Source organism: Leuresthes tenuis, unplaced genomic scaffold, assembly GCF_036924035.1.
Source record: "Leuresthes tenuis unplaced genomic scaffold, fLeuTen1.0.hap1 SCAF_16, whole genome shotgun sequence".
NCBI lineage: Eukaryota > Metazoa > Chordata > Actinopteri > Atheriniformes > Atherinopsidae > Leuresthes > Leuresthes tenuis.
Genome location: NW_027325370.1, coordinates 7192199 through 7212504, shown reverse-complemented (window position 1 = coordinate 7212504; position 20306 = coordinate 7192199). Strand labels below are relative to the sequence as shown.

At 42.2% G+C, this 20306-nt stretch overlaps 1 protein-coding gene across 2 annotated transcripts in view; it reads left to right on the top strand.

Moving 5' to 3' along the window:
* The first annotated feature begins 1575 nt into the window (after positions 1–1575).
* Positions 1576–20306, top strand: part of rarga (retinoic acid receptor gamma a) — a 41226-nt gene continuing 22495 nt past the window's right edge. Inside the window, exons 1-2 of one of the 2 annotated variants that reach the window (XM_072366273.1) lie at positions 1576–1633; positions 13508–13818. In XM_072366273.1, coding sequence (XP_072222374.1) covers positions 13650–13818 — 169 coding nt within the window. In that variant the 5' untranslated portion in view covers positions 1576–1633; positions 13508–13649. Of the gene's footprint in view, positions 1634–6497; positions 6684–13507; positions 13819–20306 lie in introns of those variants that run through there. The other variant, XM_072366272.1, reaches the window with a different exon arrangement.

The following is a 20306-nucleotide window of genomic DNA, read 5'->3' as shown; positions in this document are numbered from 1 at the left end:
AATATATGCATGCAAATACAATGCAAGTGTGATTGTTTAGGCGTTTTTTAAAAAAATTACCCACGTACATATGACATCGAAGAAAATTGTCACGAGATCTTATGAAAATTTGAACATTTGTAACATTGAATCAGCAGCAACAAACTGTACCACAGGTCTCTGAACATGCAGCATGCAGGACGAGACTATAATAGCAGGTTTTCGAAAGCGCCCCTGTGTGGCAGTTCGTGGCATTTGTCTATCTGTCTCTCCACATTATATGTTCCACCATAAAGCTGAAAATGTGTTAGAGTGTTTTAAATAATTTTCCATTCATCCCTACCATCCATACCCTCTTAGTCCATCGGGTCACATCCTAAAATCAAAATCGATAAAAATAAGAACCAGTGTTATTATATAACCAGGTCAATTTGCTCAAGTAATGAACCGTCCACCGTCCAAAAACATGCATGATAGGTTAATTGGTGTCTCTAAAATTGTCCTTAGGAGTGAGTATGAGCGTGTGTGTGGTTGTTTGTCTCTGTGTGGCCCTGTGATGGACTGGCGACCCGTCCAGGGTGTTTTAGATAAACTACCCTGCAGCTGAAAACTGCCAGCTATGATGATCATGTACAGTACAGTACAGTTGGTTTTTCTAAAACAAAGTTTTCACAAACAAATCAATACGTTTGAGTAACAAAATAAATGAGTGGTGTAGAAATAATGAAATAATCATTTTGCCTCAGTTTGATAAAACAAAATAAGGTGAACTCCTCCACCAAATGCAACAGAATACTGCTTTTACATTAACGCACTAGTCACAATATTCCAGTTACATGGAATGTGAGTATAGCCTATCAGTCAGAGGGGGCATTTTTTGGCATTGAGAACGTTTACTTTTAATGATGTTACTTTAAGTAGCATGGCTAGAGCTGGAAAAAAGTTGAATCCGTGTCAATATAATGTAATAGCAAGATAGCATTGATACATTTGTGTTATTAGTCATATCTTACAGAAAAATGTTTTTCATAATGCATGACTTGCATTATTCTATGGACCCTGATCATTTCCTCTTTTTGAGGTTCAATAAACTTAATGTATAAGTTCAGATAATAATTCATGAATCAATCACTTTAATGATCAGCTGCTGTTTTAGCCCCAAACAGATTGAGAATACAAAAATGATAGTAAAATAATTATTACCATTATTGTATAACTAAAGTGATTAAAATCACTAACAAACAAAACAGACTGACCATTCAGCTATACCAATACAAATAATTGGTGTTTTCCAGCTTATGTATTAGTGAGTGGATTTGTGGTGCACTCATCTTTTCTGTCACTAGAGGGGGCTATAGCGTCAGAAATCTGCACGCGCTGTAGCTTCAATAAACGCCCCTTAGCTGCCAGGACAAAGTGACGAGTTGAACAAGCAAAGGCAACCTGACAAATGACTGAAATTATCTGTGAAGCAAATCGAAGGTCAAAGAAGACTTCTCTGAAAACTGCCCGCTACTTTTGTTTCTTCTTTTCTTTGTGGATCCTTCATTACAAACTTCGTTGTGCGCACGCATGCCTTCCACAATTTAAACTTTTGATGTGGAGAATGTGCTCGCGTTTGAAGCCGAAGCATACATTCCTCTAGGCGGAGAAGGTAGGATTTTGCACTTTACATAAATCATCTCCTGTCGTGATTAATTGGATGTGTCCAAGAATAATCGCAGCTCGAGCTGCGTCGATCCGGGCGTGTGTTTACAGCGTGTTACTCACGCACTCATCAGGAGAACACGTTATGGCAGGGCACTAGATAATTACAGGCTGCTGAAACTGTGTTTGGGGACTGAGCAGAACAGAAGTTGCTGCCAACATACGCACCTGCACAGCACTACTTTGCCCAAGGCTAAAGAGACAGTCTTCATCACTCTGCGTCTGTATGTCTGTCACCCAGCTCCCAACCACCCCTCCCTCCCTCCCTCTCTCCCTCACACACCCTGTTGAATGTGTACCCTTATGCGAATGGTGCCAGTTAGGTGTGTGGATGATGAGAGACTCAAATTTATTCCAGCCCTGTCTAAGCCTCGCAGACTGTTTTAGATCGTTGTCCAAGGCGGTACATTTGGCTCAGGAAGGCAAAGCAAATGACCAAAGAATGCACAAAATTTTCCAGTAGTAGATTTTGTGGAATTAGCCTACTGATTAGCAAAATAGACTTGTGTTCAAACTAAGCATATTAAACATGTACCATGTATTTATTTGTCTGCAGTCCCACTTGCCAAAATGCTCAAGCAAAGAAAGAGAAAAAAGTTTTTAGTCTTTCCCTATTTAGTATTTAGTGCCCAGCTTTCTCGCAAGGGCAGTTTTATGTGCAGGGAAGGAGGCATGGAAAAGAAGACCTTTCCTTTTGAGCTCACAGATTTGCAGTAATTACAGAATCACTTCCATATGTGGCTCTCTGGCTGCCTTCTTGCTGCCCCCACCACCCCTCTCTTCTCCAGTGTTCTCTCTTTCTCCCTCTCCCCTCTTTCATTTGCATTCTCCCCCATCGCTCACTTTTTTTTCCTGCTTTTACTTTTTTGGCTCCCCTTCATGCAATCTGAGCATTTTTTTGTGTAAAACCACAGCTTAAACAAAGTTTCTGATAATCAGAACATCCTGGCATTTTTGGCAGATGGCAGTTTAGTGATTCAATTAGGCCACGCTTGCCAGAGAAAAAAAAAGTCAGTGTTCTTCTGTGGGGGAAGAAAAAAATACAGACATGGACGGGAGAGGGGAAATGTTGAAGAACACGGAAATATGAAAAAGAATGGGAGCTCAGTGAAGTATCTGAGAGGCAGGAACAGAGCGTGAAGGAAGGAGAGGTGGAACAGAAAATGAGGCAGGGAGAGGGAGGGTTGGAGTAATGCTTTTTGACAGAGGTGGGTTCAAGATGGGTTCATGGTGACATCATGGCTGATTTTTTTGTGAGGAAAGTATAGACAGGAGAGCCGTTCACCTTTCATTAGACACACATGTGGCGGAATAAGGCAGAGAGCTCTCATTCGCTGGCACACACACTGGTAGTTGTGTCGACAACCTCTGAGTGCACCCTGAAATGTGCAAAAAAAGTGTGCACACATTTACTTTTTGTTTTTTTCTTTTCCCCCGTAGTTTCATCTGCAGTAAAAAGAAAAACTTATGGCTCTCTGTTTCTTTGTTCCCAACGTTGCGTTCATTTGTTTTTGTTAGAGTGGTGTATGTGCCCTTTGGTCCCTAACACGTTCATTTCTCCGTTTGCCATGAGTAACTAATTTTCCTGTGAGTAGTATTCCTCTGTGTATGTTTTTACTTGAAGGGCAGTTGGACTCTAAATGAGCTCACTCTGCCAGGTGGAATGAATGCGCTCCTTCATTTTACAGGATGTGTGTATAAGTCTCTAACCAGGAAAGTGCAAGCAAAGTGTACATTTGTATATGTGTGTGAGCATCAATTTGTTTCAGCTTGTGTGTATTTTTGTGTGTGTGTGTGTGTGTGCAAACAGCTTTTGAGTGTGTGCGTTCACCCTGCGCTCTCTGCCTGTCTCAAAGCACCACCAAACTTCACATGACATCAATCTGAATGTGGGGAAATAGTGATCTCATTACGGGCATCTTGTTGCTGATTGAAACCTGCCACCGCAGGCACCAGCGCTCTGCACCCCATCTCAACCCCCCCCATTTCACACCTCTTTCTCTCACATTCCCTGTTCCATTGGCCCCCTCACCTCCGAACCCCTCTTCCCTCCCCCTTTCTCCATCTCCCTGTAACCCCTCTGACCTCACTTCCTCTCGCTCCATCAACCCCCCCCTTCCTCTTTCCTTTCTGCCTTTTCTCCTCTTCTTCTGCTAGTGTGCCCCAGGCCTCTACTCCATTGCCCTATGAATGTTAATATGACAAATCTAAAGTAGAAACACACGACTGAGTAAGATGCGGCCATGAATATTTCATATCTAAGCACACCCAGAGAAACTGCAGAACGCTGTGCTGAACAATGACTGTGTTTGCAGGTGACTTCCTGCGAGGAATTGCCTCTCTGTGTTTTACTTTTTGTGGGAGCACCCTGTGTTAGGATTGATGTCAGGGCAGTGCGTTATGATGTCACCGGCTGAAGTTAATGATACGAGAATGGCGGGGGCCATAGGCCATGTTTCCAGTGGTGCCCGGAGAGAGAGATAGCACTCTGATCTGTCTTCATTATCCCTCCACTCTGCAGCCTCCCAGACACAATGATCATAAATCTCTGCCTGGAGCACACTTCACTGACACTGAAACACAAACACTAGTAACCTCTGACCTTCTCACTGCTACTGCCTACGCACACTCAACCATGCACACAGTCTCAAGCACACACACATATTACAGCTACTGACGTGCGTGCTGCAAGATGAGCACAGCTCAAAACACACCCCCTGCTCAGGCTCACTGTCATAATTTAATAAGGACCACAGCATGTGTGCTGTGTGGACTGTGTACTGACACACTTCATGCACTTGGCTACACATTCTGACACAAATGCATGGTCTCAGTCAGCCTGATGGCCTCACACTGACTTGAAATCTACACCTTGCTGTTCCCATCACTGTTACAGAGAGATAGTTTTTGAGCCACGGCTGTATTTACCTACTTGTTTCCAATTACACAACTGCCGATTTAGTACTGCTATGTAAACATTCAAGGGATTTCTATTAGCCTTAGTGGCCTCGTAAGCAACACATAAATCAAATGTAAACGAGATAAGCATCAGCTGAAGGGCTTTTTGCAGCATGGTTCAGATCTGCGCTTCCTGACTATAAGGTTTCAGCAGAAAGGCAACAGCACCTCCCAGTATTTATCCATTCATTCACTCTGATTTTGTACTGGCATATCCACGTCAAAAATATTTGAAGGAACAATTCGGTGGGCTACCTTAGACCACGTGTGACTATTAAGATTGGAGGGACAGAAATAAGGCAGAACGGTTTGTTTTCCTATTAAAATGGCTTGACTTTATCCTGATGACATATTGGGGTCAGTGTAAGTGAGGATGAGATCTATATCTGTCTCAGGCCAGTTGCTGAGTTTTACAAACCCAATATGCAGCTGGCTTCACATGCACAGGTAGCAAGGAGGATAAACAGAACTGCTGCAAAATGATGCTACGTGTACACTATTCAAAGATTCCATGCTGCATTTTCTTGGTTTAGACTAGATGTTGCTTTTATTAGTGGGCAAAGAAGCGTGCATGTGTTTACACTGTCTGTATGCACTTCTGTGTGTATCTTCTGTAGATGAAGAGGAAAAGTGCCTGCTGAGGTGCCAGTTGAGGTGTGCCTACTCCTCCCAGTTTTGAGGTTTGAGGTGGTCCTCATAAGCAAAACAACTCGAGAAACATTACATTGAAAAACAGGGCTAAAACAGGGCACACACCCAGAACCACAAACACATAAACACACATCTGAAACATGTGATCTCATACAGAGAAGAGGGGCACGTTTCAGGGGCACACCCAAATCTGTCTCTGTTGCCGCTGCTGTTGCACAGCTCTGCCATCTCACACGGGACTTCCCAGCAGCTGATGTGCCAGCCCACTAGTTTCACTTTAGCAGGTGAAGTGATTTAGTTGTAGATATCTGCCTTTTTAAAGATAATGTTGAGTTTGAAATATCCCTTAGTGCACAGTATTTGGCAGGATGTTGATAGATTTTGTGTATCCCAAAAAATGTTAGTTTATATGCCAAATTCTGGTTTTCATTTAATTTCCTCTAAGTGCATAATGTTTTATCGCATATCACATTTCTTGTATCTAATATTTGGGTAATGGGTTCAAAAGGTCTCTGTTTCATTATGAAGGACTCTCAGTATCGGAGGACATTGTAGGCAATCTGACCAAATGCCCAACTTGGATATGAGTTGCAGAAAAAGAGCACCCACAGTATGTGCCTTTAGTGAGCAGACAGGCAAGACATAAATCCATGAAATAGATCCCACCAAGGATTCACAACTAAAGGTAAAACAAACAATAGTGGTTCTTGGAAAAAAATGAACCTATTGGCTTCCAATTAAAACCATGTGTTTGCTTAATCATAGCAATGCAAAGTGGATGATGTGCGTTGTTCAGTATACTAAAGCTTCCTCTCCTAATAAACCTGGCTTACATCACTCATTGATGAAACATGAATGATCTAAGATCACGACATGGCTTTACATTTCAACATGCACAGTTTGTGAGGAAACTGACTTATTGACCAAGAAGTGGAAAGAGGAAAAAAATAATTCACCCAAGAGACAAAGAAGGCAGAGAGAATTAAAAACAGAAACTTAAGCTTGCTGGGCCTTTTTCTTCCCTCCAGGCATTGTGTGGCTTGTGAAAAAATGTGCTGTATATTTGAAGTGTTGGGGTCACGTGACAAAGGAAGGCTTTATGAATCACAGTATAATTATTTCTTAGTGAGAGAGTGAGTGAGTGTGTGTGCCTGTATTTGGGGAGTGAAAGAGTGATTTTAAGAGGTAGCGACTCAGGGAGGAGGAGGAGAGTGCAGGAGGGGGAGTGAGGGAGAGAGTTAGAAGCTCACTGCTCCTCTGTCTTTGCTGTTGGTGGGACTCTGTTGAACGTGCACACATCTTTTCTTCCTTTCATTGGCTCGCGCCGTTCATCGGACCATTTTGTCAAGGACTTCATCCGTCTATCTGCATCCTCAGTGCGAGAGCTTGTGAGTAACTTGTACTGAAGTTTGGACACAGTAACTCAAGTCGGTGTTTGTTTTCCTTTTTTTCATTCACTCCCTGTTAACAGAGCGAGACTGTTTCTTTTTCCAAGGAATGGGTTGGCAGTTTTAATTGAAGACAGAAACTGAGTGTGTGAGACACTTGGGAGGCTTTGAGACAGTTAATCTTGCTCCAGAATCTCAGCAGATTTTCATGTGTAAACACTAAAATGTCCCAACGCACGTGTTTGTTTGCATGCTTTGTCTCAGTTTGTTTGCTTCTTCATGCTTTATAAATGCGAGCGTGACATTGAGTTTATGTGAAAATTAACTCGACCATGTGTGTTTGCCTGCATGTGCCTGTGTGCGCATATGTGCTTATTAGTGAGTGTTTTAAGTGTTACCCAGTGCCTGTGGAGCTCTTTATTGTTAGCATATGTGTGTGTCTTAGTGTGTACACGCTTGCATGTGTTTGATGTGTATTCACCAGAGGAGTCACCAGTCCTTGACCTGTTTTTTTTTTTATAACTAGCATATGAACATTTGGTGAAGAGAGGCATTGTTTTCCATGTTTTAAACGGCACCGGCTGATTCCTGTGGAGTGAGGTGTGTCTGCAACTCTGGTCTTAGTTTTCTTGGAAGTTTATTCATTGTGCTCCCTCAGCTAGCAGGATGTCAGAGAAGATTATTTAATGATGTTGACATATGCTCTAGGTTAACAGGTTCTGCTTGTTACAGCCATGTGTAACTTGGTGCATTTAGTACTGTGTGATTTGGACATCAGATAAAAATTATGCACCTGGTATCAGGGAGTAGCCTTCCTCCACTGTATTTTGATTTATTGCACCTGAAGTGACTGGTCGGTTGGCAAACTGCTTCAGCTCTGCACCTGCTGTCCACCACTTATTTCCCCTGGTGGGCCTGACGTAAGTGTGAGGGACACTGTGATTGAAGTGAGCAAACCAAGTGTGCGATGGTTGTTCCAAGGCTAGTGATATGTGTTTCTCTCTCCACTGTCATCTGGCCTGTCACAGTTTTGATGTCTGGAGTGGAAAAAGTAGAGCTCATCTCTGAGGCAGAGAAATGTCACTTTAATGTGATGTAAATGCAAATGTCACTCTTCTCCTTCTCCAATTAACCACCCGTGGATCTTGTGTGAGGACAGGCCACCCATACAAAGCAGCTTTACCTTCACAGTGCTTCACACCAAATTGCTTGTCTTCAGTTACATCAATATTTGAGCTCTCTGTTAATATATAGCAGAAGAGTGTACTTGTGATTATGAGGCGTCCAGCTAAATTTGGCTTTAAAATCATCCTCTCATTTTGGTTTTGACTATGTACACATGAGGCACCAGACTGCCTCAAAATTCCACCACTCATATCCTTTATTGTCTACATGTGCAGATTAGCGTTCTACAGTCCCAATGTGTGTTGCATGTCCTTGGAAATACACCTTGAATGTAGCAACAACTTGAGTACTGTATAGAATAACAAAATAAATCATTGTTATTTTATTTGTCACAATAATTTTTCATGTAAACCCATCAAAGTGTGGAAATGTTAGATCTGTGTGTGTTATTTTTGAGAACCTCTGAAACAACAGTTGACTCATGAAAGCTTCTGCGTTGCAAAATCCGCTAACAGTCCTTCTTTGTGTCATGACTTTGAGCGGTAAATCAGGGAGTTGTTGATACCTGTCTCTTTCTGGAATTTCTATAGCAATTAAGGCCAAGTGTAAGGGAGGGGTTAGCCAGGTGATTTCAGAGGATTCGAGGGGCTCTGTGCTACCACACTATAATTAGCAAGGAAACTATTTGCAGACTATTTCCTGTGTCTATTTTTGCAGGTGTGCCACTCTGATTGTGAGAATTTACATTTCAGCCAGCTTCCCAGCCCTCATTAAAAGAACTTCTGGCTCAAAGTTAAACTTGTGTGGAAGTGTCGTGCATGCTGTACTTGCATGTGTGTGTGTTTAGGCCTGCCAGTGTTGCTTTGACTCCTGCGGCTAAAGGCGGCGGTGGTGGTGGTGGAACCCAGCTATTATGCTTTGCTTTATACAGAGAGAGGATTGTTTTCTCTCTGGGTTACGGGAGGGAAACACCTAGTTGCCTGTGTGGACCCCTCAGTAATTATCACATGAGACTTTTTTGTAAAACCAGCTTCATCTTTCACAGGGTTACATCTTTGAACTTTCTCTTTGTTTATTTCCAGTCATTTGTCAGAGTTTCTTAAGATCATTTGTTTGCCTTTTTCTTTTATATTGCCTTAAAAAAAGAAAAAAAAAACAACTACAGAAAGCCTCTCTATGTTGAGTACTCAAAACAGCTCTATCACATTATGGAAATAGAAAGCTGTCAGGATGACTTCATTATGTCGCAAAGTGTTTTATGTCTCACCGTGAGCTCTCACTCTTTCCGTAGCTCTCTCCACCACCGCAAGTCAACACAACTTATTTTGTGATGTTAACTTTAAATAAAGAAGATTTAGGGGCTCATATTTAATGATTTATAGATAGAAAGAAAAAATGATTGCATAATCACACCTCCCAGTGGCACTCCTTAAACGTTGTAATAACAAAACGTCTTGGCGAAACAGATTCCCAAACAGAGGTGCCTCTTTGCATTGTTTCTATAAGCAAATATGTGTTTGTATGATGCCAAAAGCAGGCAGATGTCAAACAAGTTTCAGGTGATGGAATGCAGGTCTGTTTGGAAACACCAGACTGTCTGTCACCCCGTGTCTCTTTTGGAGCCATTAGCCTGCCACTTGTTGAAAGACTGGAAGCTGTCAGCTTTGCATCAGATAATAGTGTTGAGGATATTGTTTTCACTGCCAAAATACTGCTGACGCCAGCAGCGAGATCAGATAATTCTCTCATGATCATGTTTCAATATGAACAATTAAGTTTGTATGTACAGCTCTGGGTCCATAAATCTTTGTGATGGCTCTTTGCGGACAGATTAAGCGGTGATGATGCTCTTGATAATCCAGGCAGTTGAAAAAGCCAGTCTGTCAACTCAGTTAGGAGGACCCATGGACTGTGAAATCATTGTTTAACTGCTGCAGTGGCACAACTTTATGTAGAACCCAAACTGAAACAAACCCCTCTTTGCTTCAAGTCGTCTCCTTTACAAACTCACTGGACATAAATCACTTGACAATATTGACAAGTGGAAGGCATAAATTGGAAAAAGATGCACAATTTTCTGTAAGAAAAAAAAACCCCAGTAGAGGTGAGCAAGTCAGAGGTGGAAAAAGAGTAGGATGACAGTTTCCTTGCCAGGATACATGGCAGAATTCATCTGTTTTGAGGCTGTGAATTTACAACTCAGTCCCTCTCGTAAGGCCTTTGAGTTGCTGTTCTGCACTGGCTGCCTGAAGTGGGTTTTTTTTTTTTACCATTTGGAAATGTGTATTTTGTGGCCGTCTGGGGAACTTGATAAAAACCTGTGAACTCACTCAGTGTCAGAAAAGTGAACAAAAAAGTATCATCTACAAGAACTGCTTAGGAGAGAACTTTGAACATTCACTGAAATCTAAAATTAAAATTGGATTGTTTTGCGTTCCCCTTTACGGGAATAAGAATCGTCCACCAGTAAACAATGCGTGAAAGCGATGGCATCTAGAATCCTGCTTATAAATGTGAAGTAATCACTGGTGGTTTCACCAGTGCTGACAAAGAAAAAAAAGAAAAAAACTGCCTTTCTTGGTTGTGTGGTGCAGAGCTTCCTGAGATGCCGTGATTTATTTGTTATGTTTGACTGCAGATCTTATTGCCTGAGGGGCCACACTCTGTCACAACGGTTAAGGCACAATTGTTGTTTTGCTCTCTGAGGATTTGATACCCTTTGTTTGACAGATATTCAGTCTCTAGTAACTGTTCTCCCTCTCTGTCTGTCTCTCTTGCATGATTTTTCGCTCTGCTCTATCTTTTTGTTGAAATCCAAACTCCTCAGCAAACAAGAGAATCTCATTCTCTTTGAGCATGTCTCGTCATGTAGCCCTGTCTCCAAATTGCCAGCTTGATTGAGTTAATTTCATATGCTACACGGTGTCATGTCCTGATAAAAATCAATGGATTATCTTAAGAGCAACCATTGAGTCTAGTTAAGCTTGATGAACTACTCGGAGGTCTGACACCGCACTATTTACAGAAACAAGCAAAGTCAATTTAAACTGCTACAGTGCACCTCTTAAGCAACGATGGAAAGTCCCCACAGCCGTTAACCCACCCATCATTGGCTCTGGTGCTCCTTGCCTGCCTGGCCGCCTGCTGCCTCCTGTGTGCCCCCCAGGCTCAGGGGAAGTGGGGAGGCCCTCCATGCCCATTTGGCCCTGGCTAACAGGGGATGAGGTCACTCCAAATTCCCCTTATAGCCCCAGACGGGCTGGAGAAAAGAGGCTACCACAGGACCCAACATAAAACATAAATGGCTCTGTAAAAATCTGCTGGGCTGATGTGACTCATTAAAAAACACTGGCGCCAACTCTTTTTATTAATTCATTATTGTGTTTGGGGAGCATAAAGTTACTGGGCTCTTTTTAAAAAGCTTGTCTCTGTATTAGTACCCTTTTCAGTGTTAGTTTTATTCCTCATTTCATAACCTTTATTTGAATGTACAGTGGCACTGCGGTTTACTGGGTGGTTCTTAGCTTGGGCCGGATGTCTTAAAACTCAATTTAACACAAAGTTTCAGATTGATAAAGTTTTATTTCCTGCTGTGAGAATAGTCATTCTGCTGTATTCTCTGCTAATTTTTTCTCCATCTCTTTTTCTCTCTCAGCCCTTGCAGACATATTTCGCTGCCTTTATGGGAGCTGGTTTGAGTTCATGAAAGTGATATCCAAATGGGCCAAGTGCTAGCCAAGCGCATATATATTGTCACACATGTGAGTTGCTGGCAGTTTTGTTTTTCCAGTCTATACCTCTTCTCCCATTAGGCACACTTTGAAATCTTTAGTGATGTTTTTGTGCCTGAGCCACACAGTGGAACTGCTGCACAGGGTCATGGTACAAGTTGTATAAGCAGCAGAAGGATTGAGAAGGGGTGCGGGTGAGGTAGGCGGGGAAGAGGATTGAGTATAAGGACATGATTATAGAGAGGAGATCAAGAGTGCAGGGAAAAAAAATCCAAGCAAGGTTTGGTGAGAAATAGATAGGAAAAGGGGAGATATAAGGCAAGAAAAGCGGGGAAAAGGAGGGAGAGAAGAAGAAAGATGGCAGGCTGTGTTGGCAGAATGGGGGTGGGTGCCTATCGGCGGCTGCTCCTTCCTGAAACGTGGCCACCCGAGCCTGCCTGGGCCCTGGATGCACATGTGGAACAGTTTACTGTAATGGAACTCTAAATTAGTGGTGGTTTGAAGCTGCCTGCAGCAGTAGGGTGTAATTAACTGGCTCTGTTGAAAGAGAAAGAGCCAGAAAGAGAGTCAGGGAGGGAGCCAGAGCCCTGGAAAAAAGGCACGGGGTGAGAAGTGTGTGTGTGTGTCTGTGTATGTGTGTTTGCTTGAGGGTGCTCTCACACATGTGACGTGTGGAGTTTTTGAGTGCTTGATTGCATGTGTATGTGTCACAGAGTGTGCAGCGCATATGTGTGCATCTTGGAAAGCTCTCCTACTTTTTCCTGGGCATGGCGCCACCCCTTAGTGCCCCCAAGTGCCCAGACCCTGTCACTGTTCCTCTGTGCCTTTTTTTCCCCCCTCAGTTCAGCAGTTCACCGGTTCAGCCTTAGATCTTTTTCTCCGCTCATTTCTTTGTTTATACCAAATTCATTACCGGGATTTTTTCCCTGTCTTTTCTCCCAGATTCACAAGCCACAGCAGTTCCAAATTCCTTGGCTCTGCTCTTTTTCAAAGCCACATTTAAAAAACAAGCTGATCACACCACCCACTCATGAAATCACTCTTAGGAAGCGAAAGTCAAAAATAAAATATATTTTCTATTTATTTTTTCCCCCTTCTTGTATTGACAGTCAACAGTGGGGCATAACTGTAGGATTGCCCACTCTTGAGCCTGACTTGTCTGTGCCTACTGTGAGCAGTCAAAGTGATGAGAAGGCTGCAGGAGGTTAAAGCCAAAATTACTCTGTGGGATGGAAGCCTGACCTCAAGAGAAGATAGTTGGAAATGACAGCATCAGTTAGCAATCAGTGGATCTCATTCTCCCTACCCACCGACCCCTTCCTCCCTCCCTTCTTCATACTCTGGACCCCGTGTCTGGGCCTCTGGTCCTGGGGGAAAGAGGCAAAGAGGCAGGCTGCTGTGCTAGGCTGGCAACAGAAACAGAGGAGGTCTTTATAGTAGGGTTCTGGTGATTTAAATCATATGGCATAGCCTGGAATCACTGCAGAAATCTGGAAGCTCTTCAAAACTGGAGGAACAAGAGCTCTCTCTCACTTTCTCCCTCTTTCTTTTTTCTCCTCCCTCCCGTTCTTCCCTGTTATAACTTTTTCCAAACTTCTTTTTTATTTTATTTTCCCCTCACCCAGTCCCAGTTTTTCTGGCCTTTCCTCTCACAGCTCGCTCACTGTTTTCCTTGCATGTCTTTATGGGTTATGGTTCTTGTTGTCCCATCCTTCCCAATTCCCGCTTCCCTTCCTATTCTCTCATACCTATAGGTATGAAATGTACACATCCTTATATGATGGATAGACTATTCTCTGTCCCAGAGTGTAGTTTGGCTCAGAGTTGAAGAGAGAAGTGAACTGTAGTGAGGATTTCAACACAACTCACTGATTTTATCCTCGCATTCATGTCGAAACATTTCCTCTTATGTTTTATGTGATGAATTTTCAAGTATGAAAAGACAAATTTCTGTCTTCTCTTCCTCAGAAAACTGACTGGATACCTCCTCTAAAGTGGACTCCATCTTCTCTTCAGCTCACTGCTTATAGGGAGGACTCAAATTTAAACTCTGTCCAGGATTTCCAGGTGTTGCAATAGCCCGCTGCGGACCCCTGGGTGCTCCGTTGCCATGGCTACCAACAGGGAACAGCAGGTGGGTCACATGACTGGCTTCCCACCTGCTGTCTACCCCTTTCCCTTCAACTCCATGAGAAGCCACTCCCCCTTCGACCTGCTGGCCAACAGCAGCCTGTTTGGGAGATTTGGGGCTGACCTTCCCAAAGAGATGGCCGCTCTCTGTAAGTCATTTTCATTTCTGTGTGTGCTTGCCTTGTCTTCAATATATCATGAATCATTTCCATCTCGGCTCTCAACCATACCTCCTTTAACTCATGTTCCATTAAACAATTCGGATATGTACTGGAAGAAGAATTATACGACTGTTAAAATTGCACTTCATTATGTGTAATTTTGAGGAAATGGAAAACTTTAGGGTCTGTTTGTGATATAGGAGAAGTGGTAGAAAAAAATCCTCCAATGAAACCATGGGGCAAAAAGTCTGCTTTCATCAAAACAATGATTACTCTGCTCCTGTGGTTTCCTTATATACTTGATGCTCGTAGATGATGTGGTTGTGACCACAAACTCTGGTTCCAGCTACACTGGTGTGTTTTTGTGTGTAAGTTAGGGTGTGTGTGTGCATCGACCTCTCACAGAGCTTTTGTGAAACAGACAACCCACAAGTCTGCAAAATGAGACAAAACAACATTCTTTCATTGTGAGGTGATGATATTTGAGCATCAACAAGTATTTGAAAATGAGCCATATTGCAGTTTTATCATCAGACTTTGCATGCTGTACACCTATTTGTCAGAGGAAAGGTGGGCTGGATGCAAAATTAGACAAAAAAACCCACAATCATAGGCTCTAATTTCAGTCTTGTAGTTTTATATTTCACCACAGGGGGCACTCTTGTATACTGAAGTGCTAAAATGCAATGATATATGGCACACAGAGCACAAAGAGGAGATTGTTGGCAATCCAGAGTGTTTTTGTGTCATGCAAAAACTAGCCAGATTAGACACACGCTGCCGACATACATTGCTCATTGTTGGAAACACCTGCTTGTGTCAAAGCCACAAATCAACAACAGGATTCTAGGTCAGGGTGTATCCTTGTCTGAAACCAGTGTAGTAAGGGTAGCTGATTAGGTTGTCAATGTAAAAGAAAGGGAGTCTGAAAGAGAGAGCAAAGAATGAACACTTTTGTTGAGGTAAAGGTAAGCATAGTTATTTGAAATCTGATCTGAGTGCAATCTTAAGGGGTGGCAGGTGGTGGAGGGTGGTAGGTGGTGGAGGGGTAATAATGGGTGTGGGTGGCAACAGCTGAGTGCAGAGCTGTTGAGCCCCCCTTGCCTGTGTGTGCAGTCCCCCTCTCTCCCCCACCACAGCATGCCTGAGCACCTCTCCAGCTTTTCAGCTGTCAATCACTACCTCACCCGCCCCCCACCTCGTCCTTCTCATTGCCGCTGCCCACCTAATCCTCAAGGTATTTTCACAGAACCAGAGTGTGCAAGAGAAAGAGCACCTGGGGGTAATGTCCCTGTGTGGTGGAATCCAAGAACACACCCTTCAAGAAAAACACACAGGCAAACACACCATCAGAGACACTCTTCCCACAAAGCCTCTCTTGCTCACACACACACAGAGCACTTCTTTCATCTAAAAAACTAGAAACATACCCCCTGACGCAGAACGAAATCCCACCGCACTGACAGATGGATTCTTTCTGGTTTTTACGCTGGCATGAGTTAAAACAAAACAAGTATCAAAGCACAAACAGACGCAGGCAACCACATGCATTGGCGCTTCATACATGACTGCTTGTACTGACACATCCACACTGGCACTGGTATCATTCACAAGGGTTAAGGAGTGCAGTTATTCAGTTTAAGCTCTCTATCAGAGCTGAAGCAAGACTGGGGTCAAAGATTAAGTCAGGATCACAGCGACAGTGAACCTAAGTTCAGCCATGTGTGGAGGTTCGTGGCTTTTTAGTGCATCTTTTAGCTGGTGTAAGCTGATATAGTCCAATGGTATTTACTGCTGTGATTAAGATACACATTATTAAAGGTTTTGTTTGATCAGCAGTCCAAAACTTCAAATATTCTGCAATTTATTTCAGGGGAGAAGCTTAAACCAGTTAGTTTTTTGTATTCTTTGTCAGATAGTAAAATGTCTGATGAAACGTTTTATCCATTTTCTTTCAGTTGACGTATGAATTGATAGACTAACAAACTAATTCTAAAGCAGTTAAAACTCTTCTCCACTTCATTTCCCGTGAAAAAATACATCTTAGCATTCAGCTTAAATTGTTGCCTCTCAGTGGAAAAGGCTCTGTTGTTTTTATTGGCTTTTAAAACATCCTATTGGTGTATCCCCTGACAAGGTATGTTACAAGTCATTTTGCTGACAGCAGTCTCATTCCCCACTCTCTTAAATGTTAGTGGGGAAGACAAAAGGCCTTGGCTTGGACATTTCCCAGGCTCTGTTTTTCTTTTCCTTTTACTTCTTCTCCAGGAGTTGGCTTAACAGTCCTGCTCATTGTTGTCAGACCTGTCTGTTGGCCAGACTGAGAAAATACCTTCCACATAAAGGGCACTGTGGATATTTATGTGTGAGCAATCAATAGCTCTGCCTCCTTGCCCAGGTTCAGTGCTCTGTGTTTGTATTTGTTGTTGGTAAGGTAGCCTGGGTGATACCTGTCTTAGTTGGGCGTGCATGCTGCACTGACCTGTCGATGCACCTCCCATGACGGTGCTCTCTTTTGGCACCAGAGTGTCTTTGGAAATACCTGTTTTGCACAGAGGTGGGAAGAGCCAGGAACAGGGAGGGATGGCGGGGGCCGACTGCTTTTTCAATCTTAGTGCGTGCATTGAGGAAGTGGTCCCAGAAAAAAAAGACTGCCTCACCTTAACCTTCAAGTCATGTAACCATGTGGCTGTGCTACAATACTCCAATCCTTGCAGCCCATATCTGAATAAATGACAAAGGCGTCTGCTCATCCGTGAGAGGGTTTGATGACTCTCTATGCCGTTTGTAGCAGTGGCTGTTATCAGTTTATCCCTGTCATTATGGGAGCCCTTCAAACAAACAGTTGGAAACCCATTAAGGCCACTTACTATGTGATAACATCGTCACTGAGCCCTGAAACACCTCTCTAAGCTTTCACCAATCAGGGCCAGAGCTCTGGCCCCAAAGGCAGCCACAGGGATGTTTTGAAAAGCTAGTAGGTCATTTCCTTCAGCCGGCATGGCCTGGCACAAAATCTCAAGTCGTTCACTGGGCTTGGACTTTCCATTTATACCGTAATCTTTGGGGCTATGCTGAGTGATGAAACAGGAAAATCATGAGAGGCTCTGCTGCAAATGTTTAAGCTGCATTGCAGTGGGTGAAATTAAAAGCATCATATTAGTGGAATGGAATGAAAAATGTGTTGAAACTTGTGAGCCTGAGTCAGCTCAGTCGTGCCTCTGCTGGAGAAGAGGTGCAGAGGTGTCAGGTGTGGAATTAATACACCACAAACAAATTAACTGACACGCTCACCAACATCAGCATACTGGCTCTCTAACATATATACATGCATTTGTGTGTTAACTCTGTGTACTCTGATACAAACACAAAAGTTTACATACAACTCACACAAACAGTTTAGTCAGACCGGCGGTGAAAAGGATTTAAATGTTCCAGCACACACACACACACAAAAAAACCAAAATAGCCTCATACATAGTAACATAATTAAAAACACTCATAGCATTCTCAAACCCCCTCACACACACACACACACACACACCAACACACTCATAAGGAGGTCATGTTGGCTTAGGGAGCTCAGGGAGTTGCGTAAAGGAACCATTTTGGTGGGAAATGTGGTATGAGAGGGAATGTAAAAGTGAACCTTTAAATGGAGGAGAGGGACAACAGGGAAGGATGTCGACCAGCAGTGTGAAGACTTCTTTGCTGGAGGATAAGCAGAGCACAAACAGCACGTTGGGCCGCGTTATTTATTTTCATAAGTGCTGGGTTTCAGTCCGCCCTTGGTGGAGGTAGGTTGGTGCGTTGTTGTTGGTGTAGGTCTGGATATGTCTGGGTGCACGTGTGTGCTTCAGTGGATGCGCTGAGAAGGGAGGAAAGGAAATAAAAGAGGAAGTGATTGATGTGTGGAAATGAAAACGATGGTCTTAGCCCTGTTTGCCCCTCACTTCCTTGTAAGCACAAGCTTTCCCACACACACAAGACAACTGAACTCCCATTTCCCATGTCACCTTTCTTTTGAAACTGTTGGAGGCCTTTAGTGACACCTTAGTGTTCATATTTCTGTTTGCTCTTGAGACTAGAGTTAATCCATCACTGATCTCTGTCAATCTCAAGTTAACTAGTCTCAGGAGGAACAAATTGGTTAATTAAAAACACACCAGGAAAATAAACGCAAAATATAGCAGAACAAAATATATATTAAAGAAATAGGTGAAATCCATAGAGAAACTGGACTCTGTTTTTTTGCTATCTACTTGATTTCTAATAGATTTATGAAGGCTAGAGCAGCATGAGACTGAAGTGAAAACATTACAGGTGAAGAAAAATCTACATGCTACACATGTAATTATTACATACTGCATACATCTAAGCACATGTCTTCAAATCTCTTTGAACTGTTTGTTAAAATATGATCAAATTTGCTGTTTTCTCTGTATTTTATATATAAAAAATAGTTGAAAAAAACACAACTAAAGTCCTGAAATCCTTTCACTTTTTTGCATGAATGAAACGTGTGGTCTGGATCAGGCCATCTTAGAACATGCACCCTGATTATACAGTCATGCTGTTGTAAAACTTGAAAAATGAGGTTTGGCAGTGTCTTGATGGAGCGTGCAAGACGTTCCCTCATCTGAATGGCAGCATTTGTCGCTCTATGTATACAGTATCATTTAACATTAGTGATGCCTTTAGAGATGTGCAAGTTTCTCATGTGATGTACAATAAAGTAGTCCCAAAACCATCATCAGTTCAGTGATCTCCTAAAACTATTTAAGATTTTCATTATTCAGACCACTGGAAATTGATCCACAATCTTTGGTACAGCTTAAATGGGCTTGAGCCCAGAGATTGCATCAGTGTTTTTGGATCTTGTTTTTATATTTAATTTAGGTTTTATTCTTTACGTCATGCAGTTTAGCTTTGTTTTTGTGGATACAGGCTCAAACTCCGTCTACTGGAAATGGCATTCAGAAGTCTAATTGAGTCCATGCAATGATTCCCACCACAGGTTGGTGTTGGTGATTTATTTATTTACTTTTTCCTTTGCCTGAAGATTTCAAGATCATAGCTATTCAACATTGGATCAAAGCTATGTCCTGTACGGACATATCTAAAGATTCTCTGAATTGTCAAATTATACAATGTGCTGGAAGCATTCAACAGCCCGTTTTTAAACATATTACTCAATCAAATTCAAGATGACAATTTATTTTACAAAAATAATGAAATTTCAGCATTTAAAACATTGTCATACAATGTTTTTAAATTAAAAACCTTTTTGAAAAATGTTTTTAATTTAATAATTTCTTGAATTAAAAAAAGTTTAATTGAGTATGGAGCTTCTGTTTTCATTGATATTTGCATATAATCCTAATTTTTAAAAATAAATTGTGGTTAGTATGGATTATAATACTACATTATAATTGGATGGATGTTTTAATGCAGTGAAGATGTATCAGCTGTATTATGATATTTATCTAAGCTGATTTTACTATTGTAAGATAACACTGATAAATTTACTACTTTCCCTTATTATCTTTCTTTTTCAGTCTATTTTTTTACAGTGTTTAAACAGTGATAGTATGGATAGATCTGTTTAACAAAAATCATCAGCCAAATGTAACTTCCAGTTCAGAAGATTTGTAAAATCATGATTTCATAGTGATATAACTATGTGCTGCAACACTAAATCATTATATTTGACCCTGGTGTTCAATGACATTTGTTGCGCCAGCACTTCATCAGAGAAAGTATTGTTACTGAGCCATCTGCTCGCTGGCATCTCTGCTCCTGTGACCATGATCTACATAGCAAATTAGTAATGCTAGGACTGTGCCACTTCTGTGTGCTTGTGTGTGATGACAGCATGTGTAGCACTGTTTGGCTGTGTCCTTGATCTATCAGTGAGACTGAGCCCTTCCTCAGGTTTAATAAACAGCTCTGCATCGCCTGACATCCCTGCTTTTATCTACCTAAGCGACCACAAGCCTCAAGATAACAGCTCTCTGAGGAACTCCCCTCCCTTTTGGAAATCAATTCCTCATATTGCACTTTCTGTATTTTTCAACCAGTGCTTGCCATAACTCAAAAGATGGGGAAGGCGGACGAAGAGGCTCACTTTATTTGTCTCCACTTATTTGCACTCAGTGAAGGTATTGGTGAAACTGATAGTGAGTGGAATATCTGCTCCTCTCATGATATCCATTTAAACCCTGTTGGCTTATGTACTCTTGAGTTTCCTTGCTCTCTTCTCTTTCCTCCTCCTTTTTTTCTCCTGAGGCTTCACCTTGGACTTGCTTTCATGATCCTTCTCTGCAAGTGTGAGCCAATTTGCCCCAAGTCCTGGAAACTTTTTGTAACTTTGCGTGTATGCAGTGTGTGTGCATGCTTGAGTGTCTGCATGCCTGTGTGTATGAAAAGTCAGCAAAGTTTGCTGGTAAGCAAGAGGCCATAGAGTGTATTACAAC